This window comes from Elaeis guineensis, chromosome 6, assembly GCF_000442705.2.
Source record: "Elaeis guineensis isolate ETL-2024a chromosome 6, EG11, whole genome shotgun sequence".
Classification (NCBI taxonomy): domain Eukaryota; kingdom Viridiplantae; phylum Streptophyta; class Magnoliopsida; order Arecales; family Arecaceae; genus Elaeis; species Elaeis guineensis.
This window is the reverse complement of record NC_025998.2, coordinates 125,572,087-125,580,917: the sequence shown is the minus strand read 5'-3', so window position 1 is coordinate 125,580,917 and position 8,831 is coordinate 125,572,087. Positions and strand designations below refer to the sequence as shown.

At 37.6% G+C, this 8,831-nt stretch overlaps 1 protein-coding gene across 1 annotated transcript; it reads right to left on the bottom strand.

Moving 5' to 3' along the window:
* Positions 1–209: 209 nt before the first annotated feature.
* LOC105060003 (nucleobase-ascorbate transporter 3) lies at positions 210–8,398 on the bottom strand. Its single transcript, XM_029260444.2, has 14 exons — positions 8,105–8,398; positions 7,019–7,116; positions 6,742–6,918; positions 4,840–4,940; positions 4,654–4,729; positions 4,503–4,562; positions 4,230–4,414; positions 4,034–4,130; positions 3,851–3,937; positions 3,306–3,364; positions 1,577–1,668; positions 1,418–1,495; positions 1,158–1,318; positions 210–728 (listed from the first exon to the last, which is right to left on the bottom strand). The coding sequence occupies exons 1-14, from the start codon at positions 8,280–8,282 to the stop codon at positions 510–512; spliced, it is 1,668 nt and encodes a 555-aa protein (XP_029116277.2). The 5' UTR covers positions 8,283–8,398; the 3' UTR covers positions 210–509.
* Positions 8,399–8,831: the final 433 nt, after the last annotated feature.

The window sequence follows — 8,831 nt, the reverse complement described above, 5'->3', positions numbered from 1 at the left end:
GGTATCCTCAATGGTCCAGCATGACTTCATCAAGGAACATAAGGTACCTTGCATTAGAGTGTTTGCTGTATTAGCTGACAACAGCATGCCTCAAACAGCAACTGTCAAAAGCTAGCTTCCTAGGATTTCAAAAATCTTACAACTGATACAAGGAACTAATATTTTACTGTCTTGCATGCACTCAATCATTGCAGTCCATTGATATCCTGTTTGTCATGAAAATATGATTATTGCAAAAAACATGACCAATCTAGGCATGACACAATTAATACAACAAAGTAATTCACACTAGCCAATTTGAAATTATCCAGAACCAAGCAGACCAAAAAGCTACCCAGCTAAAGACTAATCGGCTCTTCTTGATGTAAGATTCAAAACCTGATTGATACAGAACTTTCATAATCTGAGGAAGAGGCAAGCAAGTACAACATTTCACATGCATTGTTGTAGTAGTGCATTGGATGAACTGTAGGAAAGCGAATTTACATGCACCTGAAGTTAGGGAGAGTTTATCTGAGGTATCGAGTTGGGATCATTTCGTGTACTCTGATCGGGAAACCATAGAATTCATCATTCCTCACATCACCTGTTCTTTTCTGGAAGGGAACCCACCAGGGGAGGCCTCTTTCACCTGTATTCCTGGCCTCCAGCGTGTTATCCAGCAATGTCCCGACGATCATTGCCACAAATGGAGCCGATGAGAAGAATGCATTCAATATGTCATTGAACTGCAACACAAAATATAAGACATTCAGAAGTATAAAGATGATCAAATAAGCCTTTGTTTAACTGGTTTCTTGGTATTGGTTCATCTCCATTTCTAAAGATGAATATTTATCAAATAAGAAATGTTGATTCTATCATCTAAAAACAGAAGAAAGAAATGGTCCTAGGTACAATCCCAGGTTTTTGGGGGAGAAGGGCAGAGAGTGAAGATTTCACGATCAACTACTTTCAGGCAAACCATAAACTGGAACACATTGAATGAACGATAGCACATTCTGGGAGGGTCTTATGAATATGAATGACAGAAATCTTTTTCCAGCATTCCTAACCCTCCTATTTATGTAGGGAGCAATCTTTTCAAGTAAATCTTATCTTGTGATCTGTAACATGGAAAAAGATGCCTTTTTTGTTTCATAACACCTTTCACTTACCCATCCAGCATTTGTCTTTGCAGGTCCATGCCCTGCAGAAGCCGCAAATTCATTGAAATACTGAGGAATCGATATACCAAGGAAAAGTGCAAGGCCTATTATGTAGAGGTTCCTCATGGAGTTGTTGTTTGCAAACTGAATGAACGAGATACCAACAGCGGCTACGACATGTAGGAAGCCAAATTAGAAGTAGTATTGGTAGAAAAAATGACAAGATAATGATCATGGATAATCTCACAAAGATATGTTCATGAACTCACCAACAATTCCAAAGAGAACACAGTACATGGCTGCAAATATCGGGAATGGAATTGATGCAAAGAATGCCCCAAATTTTCCTGTGAATCAAGACACGTTTTCAAAATTTCAAGTCATCACGTAGAACTTGTTCTAAGTAGCATTTAGATGTCATGACATACCAAAGATGGAGAAGAAAATCATAAAACCAGTTGATATCTGCACAACTCTCCGACTTCCTACTCGTGTCAATCCAAGGAGTCCAACATTTTCACTGCATCATCATTTCAGTCACAATGTTTAGGGACCATCTATGCACACAGTTCATCTCTCCATACCTAATCATGATATTACTACAGAAAGCTATTGAATTAAACTAATATATGCATCTTATCCTTATTAGAATGTTTTTTTAACTAAAAGCTGTGCATTGTTGACCAACACAAGCAACTAAGTGGCTTATTGTTGAAAAATTGCCAGAATCAATGACCTAACTTTCAAACAAGCCACAAGAAGAAAAAAGATAGAGAGTTACAGAAATTCAATTGACAAATAGATAACAATGATGGAAGATCCAAGACCTTAATCATAAGTAGCTAAATTAACCTGCAAATGCTAATCAGTTCCACTTGGAAACTAGATCTCAAACAACCTAGTGACACTAACTTCTTTTGATAGTTTAAAAAAAATAACTATGATGAATATAACCAGCCCTATCATCAAACAAAATCCAAAAATACTATAGAATAAAAAAAGCCTATACCAACACTTTCATAGTTGCATCAGATTTACTAGAGTTCTTGAGTTTTTCATCTAATCATCGAGTTGTTGGTAATGAAACCCATTTATTGGCATGCTAAATTGTTCATTTTCATAGTTATCACACCTTTGGTTATCTTCTCTTTACATTAGATGATGACGACCTTCTTGGTTTCACTTTCATCAAGTAGTGGCTTCCTAGAATTCTTATTGACCTTAAGTTCTAAGTACCACCAGAGGTGGAAGATTACATAGCAGGCAACTGATTCTAGAAGAATAATAAAGCCTTATCTTCAAGAATGACCTGGATCTTTTCTGTGACCGGTCTTCATTTACAAATACAACTTATATCCTTGGAAACAATGTCCAGTTCCCTTAAATTAATTGTCCCTCAATAATTTTATGAAAAAACAACTCTAGTACCACCAAAGTTTTATGATACTTTTAAACATTAGTCAAGTTTCCAATCACCATCACCATGAAGTCTATTATTCTCTTAAATCTCTACTAATTAGTTTAGATTTTTTTTCGTCCCCTAAGTTTCTTATGACTTCAATCTGTGTAGGAGGTCTTATTGTGGAATAATTCAAATAATGCTCCCACCTGATCCAACACTCGTCCTATCATCATTCAGTGTCCATATCCATGGTATCATGACTTGTTATTGTATCTCTAAACTGATGGCAACAATGGGAGTAGATCTCCAACACAATGGATAATAGGCTTGACTCAAACCCCTGCAAGCCGAGCAAAAGGTGTTGTTCAAACCCCGATAATCCCCACCTGACCTGCATAACCCCACAAGTGGCTTGAACTTAGTCAAGCCCACCCAACTCACCCAAACCAACCACTGAACCAAATATAAAAATTGGAAAAAAAGATAAGATAGAAGCATGTTGAAACCTGGATAAATCTGCACAACATTTTAAAGAAGGAAAAGCAACTTCCTATCCTGATAATATCACAACAGAAACATTCATGAATTCAAATGAAACTTTACCATGACCATTATGATCTAATTGCTACCAGATTGACAATGGGGAATTAAAAAACAAAAGGAGGTAGCATCTGTTGTTTGTAGGAGGAGAACTGTGATAAAGAAGGAAAAGAAGGGGCCCAAAAAAAAAAAGAGCATACTGAAAGTTTTCTTACATTGATGCAGATGAACCAGTTGCAGCCCCAAATATACCTTCAAGCAGCATCCCTATGCCCTGTAATCATAAAAAGATTTATGTTAGAAATGAAAAACCATGAAGGACTCAATCAGGAACTTTATAAACTATCCTTAGCATCTGGCAACAGGCTGAATGCTACTTAACATAGTGCATATCCCTCTGAAACTCAAGGAAAAACTTTTCAGCTGTTTCCAGCATGAAGTAGTGCATCACAAAAAAATGTTTTTTCAGTAAATATTAGAAGCCTATCCTCATCCTTTGAATTAGTTAAAAGGAGAAGTGCAGGATGTGTTCACATCACAAGTACAACTGATAAGGTGAAGCCACCTTTTTTTTTTTTCCCTTCAAGTTTCAACATGAGTAATTTGTACTCATAATTTGAACTCCATAGATCTAACATTACACTAAGACTGTGTCCCGGAACCTACTCTTGTATTTTAAATTCCAGATTACTGAGCCACATAAAACCACTTGAGATTCATAGAAATCTTATTCCTTCATAGGCTTAATATTTAAACAAACCTGAAGGCCAATACTTCGACTAAGCACATGTGCAGGAGGTGGCGTAGCACCTGCTAGGCGTGCAGCTGCATAATGTGCTCCAGTAGACTGCATTAGGTGTAAATGGGCAAGTACATAAACAGTGGAAGAATTTGTGAAACAAAATCCCTTCAGGATAGAGCTACTTCAGTCATCATTTCTTACCTCGACAGCTGCAACAAGTACTGCACCCATCATTCCAAATACATGACTTGCAGTAAATATTGGAGCACCCCACTGAAATGGATATGGAATTCTAATCCTGAAATAAGATAGCGCAAAATGGTAATGAATCGAAAGTTAGCTCTGATGGCAGAAGCTACATTAATGGAAATAAGGCTTGGCAGTGTTTGACGTCTACCATGGAGCAGATGACATAAGGTGAGACCTATCGGTGCGGCAATGTTGCTTAGTGTTCTCAGAAACATTGTTGTATGCACCGCCAGCTGTAAGAATGGCAGCAAAAGACCAGACAACTACAATGCATAATAGCAATGCAAACCTCTCAAACCAGTAGCGTGTCCTCTCATTAATGTGCTTCATGTACTGTAGGAAGAATTTCAAGAAGTTAGATTGGCTGTTTTTGTGATACAAAATCTATCTGACATATGAAATTGCTTCATGAACACCTTACTTGTTGGACGAAAACCAATAAAATTAGCATTGGCAGTCCAATCTCCACACATTTTCCAACCTATGCAGATCAAGGCAACATGAAAAATGTTCACACTCTTGATGTAATATGAGTCATTTTCTGATGTTGTTAAAACTTCATAGAGCCACACCTGAGGGAATCCTCGTTCAAACAACCCAAGACCCACAACACACACTACAGGCACAATAACTACGGGACTGAAAAACCTGCAAAAATCAAATTACAATCAATCATATGGAAAATTGTGATAAACAAAATTTTAGCATGTAAAATTAGGTAAATGTTTGGATTTGCTTCGAAGATAATGAGTCTATACCTCGAGAAATCTCCCCATGCCCTGCTATATCCAATAATGATATTAAGGAAGGAAGACACAATCAGGGCTCCTTGAATGGCTCTGATAGTGTGGACAAATCTCTGCAATCACCCTGAGAAAGGATCAGTAAATTGATAGAAAGATAAAATGAAGTTAACTGCAAAACCCATAAAAGCTATTTATTCTTTCCTACAGGCTAGCATTTGTATAGTTTTATCAACAAATCTGAAAACATGTCGTCTGTGAATTTCTTAGAAAAAGGCATTCAAGAAGCATCAACTTCAAGCAAAGCAAAAGGCTGCAATATCTAGAAACTTGCCTTCGGCTGCAAGATTCTATGCCAGATATGTATTCAGAAATTCTTTGGTTGTAGCTTTAAGATTGGTAGAGTTAGACTCTTACAGAGTGTTAAACCAAGTATGATGATGCTAAAAGTGAACATTTGTTATTTTATGATTCAGTCTAGGATGTAGTACAAAAATGACTGTGAAATGTCATTGTTCTGGTATCCTTAGGCTATTTAGGAAGTCTAAACAAGAAATTTTAATATGGAAACTTTTGTGGGCTTATTTCCATGGCATAGGACTCTCGATACGGTCTAGATGCTGCATTATTAATTGCAGTCCAGTAATTTGAGTCCTTTTGATGTCTAACGTAATGTAGGAAATTTGATTTAGAGGTTCAAAATCCCATTTAATGAGATCACTGTTCATGACATTGTGCTAGAGTACCATTAACAATGACCAGCACCTGAGGCCTTCTCTCTTTTATTTCTTTTAGGAACTGAAATTATGTAACAAGTGATTGCTAGGATATGGTTTAGGTCCAAATTTTAGGAGGAACTTGATCAGAGTCAATTTCATGGATCAATTACTAATTTTTCTAGGATATTTCCTTCCCAGTTTTAAAGAGTCCTAGCTTGTTTGTAAGATAATCATGAAAAGTCTACAAAAAGGCATGTTTAAGGCTGGATAAAATAAATTTACATGGTTTACTTTGAGAAGAAATATAGGGTTTCTTTGAGCAGGTTTGGCCATTCTCCCTCTTCTACATCTCTTTTTTATTATCTTCGAGCTCTGCTGCTATTATCCCTGTTTTGCTTTGCTAAAACTCATCTTACTTGCTGCATAAATATAGAATCTGTGATCTAAATTCTATTGCAGGACTATGATGGACGTCCCTGAACTGACAAGCTTCAGGTAGAACTTGTTCGTTGGACCTATACCTCATCTAAAAATATAAAGCATGACATATTGCCTTTTTAGTTTTATAATCACCAAAAAATACACTTTGTATCCTGCTCCCTGTAGCAGGACATCAAACTGATTTTCAATTTAAACCCTAATTTCCAAACCACTGAAATCTAGCTATACATAAGCAAGTCTTCCCATTTGGACCTATATCTAACATGTATCTTGGAAGTCCTAAGGAAATAATTATTGATGTTCTCTTTCATATGAAACATTTAAGGAAAAAGTATCATGAACTTATTCTTTTCTATGTTCCTCACCACTCCCTTTTTTTTCCCCTCTTGCTGAGGAGGATGCTTGGATACATTTGAATGCCCTATTCATGCCCATGTTTATGCAACAATAAGGTAAAGGAAAACCTAAAGAGGGCAGAAGATACCAAGAATCACCACATCTACAACTTTCTTAACTTAAGTTGTCTATAGCCAAAACCAAAACAACACTACTTGGAGGGTTGTAGCAAAAAGCAATGCCCTATACCCTTTTCTTTTTCTCCCTTTCTTCAAAACAAGGCAAAAAATTAGAACAACAAAGATTTCTCACGTGCAAAAGTTGCCTTTTCCTGATTGATAGTCTGCATAAAACTTCTGATAGAATTCTATGAGAATAAGAATCATATGAGGTATGAAATAAAGGAATTTAGCGCCATTACCTCATGTTCATTTTCATATTCCCGTGAGGAAAAGTCATTGATTATTGACAGTACTGGGATGACAAATGCTAAGGAAGCATTCATCACTGTAGGAAGCCGAGTTCCGATCAATGTTTGGAGAAGTGTATTTATTCCGCTCATAAATAGAAAAGTCTGAATAATCCGAGCCTTATCCCCCTGTTTGAAAATTAATCCAAGAAGACAATCTTAATTTTATTTAAGAAACAGTCAAACACCTATGTATCATTGGAAATATAAGAAGATGAATGTAGCTTACATTGCTTCCGCCCATTTTCGGAACAAGAAAAGTAGCCAGCATAACAATTGTTCCCAACATCACGATGTAGTGCTGGAATGCAAGTATGACGGCTTCCCCTGCGAATTGCCAACCATTTGTTAAGCGAGAAATTTAGCATAAACCACTAATCATCTGATCAAGCTACTAGAATGCTGACATAGGTAAAATCAGGACGAACAGGGTGCGAAGAGTGTAAATCCAAGATAGCATAAGAATGAAACCAACTGCACCATTTCAAAAGAAAGAAACCAAGGATTAACTTTAGATGGTAAGAAAATAAAGATCTGCAGTGGATATCTAAGGATACACGATAAGGAGAATGTCTTGGCTTTAGGTCAAAGTGTGAGAAAGAGAAAGGGGAGAGGTAATACCATATGGATGGAAGAAGTAACTCCAAAGAACTTGCATTGATAGCATGATACCCTTGATAGGAGTGGCCACTAATAATTGAGTTACAGTTTGATGGCTGCTCTTATTTTTATGGTAATTAGGCCGCAGGAAAAAAGATTATAATGGCCAAATAATGAAATTTGGCAAGGAAATTATTAAAAAAAAAAGTTTTGAAAGAAGATGTGGGACTAAAAGTTACATTCTTATCACAGATTTGAGTTGTACAGAACAATTTATAACATTCAAAAATGAACATGTACAAATTCACATGGTTAAATAACCATACAGAATACACAGCAATTTTTCTGAGTAAAAGAAAAAAAAAAAAAAAAGAAAACTCCAGTCTGCCTGTAATTGAAGAAAGTACTTCAAAGCTATATTTAAAACGCAAAACTTAAGGATGCCCAGCATGCTTAGAGGGCTCCAAATCAAACCCAAAGCTCCAATCTTTTTTATCTTGAGAGAAAAAACGAACCATAAATTCCAAAAACAACAGCCTACCCACTACCAAAAGAACACGAAAAATCAAATTTTGAACACTTCTACGAATCCACCTCGACGCCAGAAAGCAAACCTGGACGGCTGCACGCTAGCAGAATGGAAAGGTAGATCCATCAAAAGAACAGAGCGGAAAGACAGAAACAGAGGAAACTAACAGGAGACGAAAGAGCTCACCCCATGGGGGGTTGGAATGGACGCAGAACTGGAGATGGGGGAGCTGCTCGTTGGGCGGGTGGACGGCGCCGCTGCCCACCACCGGTGGATGGAACAGCGGCGGCGCGGTGAAGGGCGGCGGCGGCAAGGTGGGGGGAGGCGGCCCCTGGCCGGGGGGCGGGGGGTTGGTCTCCACCATCTTTCTTCTTCTTCTATAATCTTCTGCAAGCTTCTTCCACCACTCCACTAATCTTTTTCCGCTTTCTTTTTTCTCTTGTTTTTATTAGGAGTGGTGGTGCAGCATGGAGAGAGGTGAGAAGAAGACAAAATAGCAGCAGAGGGACTCATCTCAAAGAAAACTGTAGATAAAAACTTAGAGAATTTTCAAAAAAAAAAAAAAGATAGTGGTTTTCTAATATTTTATTTTGATAAAACTTAGAGAGGGGTTTTCCAAGGCTTTTCGGGAAGATCAAAGCGTACGGGCAAAGCTAAGGAAGAGATTGGTGGGGGTGGGTTCATGGTGCTTCGTACAAGCCTGGGTGGCGGTTGATGCATGTGTTTACGAGGATGCCCTGCTTCCTATGGACGGATATTGGGCCTGCATCCGACCCGAAACCAACGGAAATGGATCCGCTAACACCATCCTCCCCTGGGAATCCTGCTATATTTTTTTTTTTTTTTTTTTTTGATAACAAACGAACAGTTACACCAATTTAATATAAAAGCAGTCCATAAAATTTAAGTATAA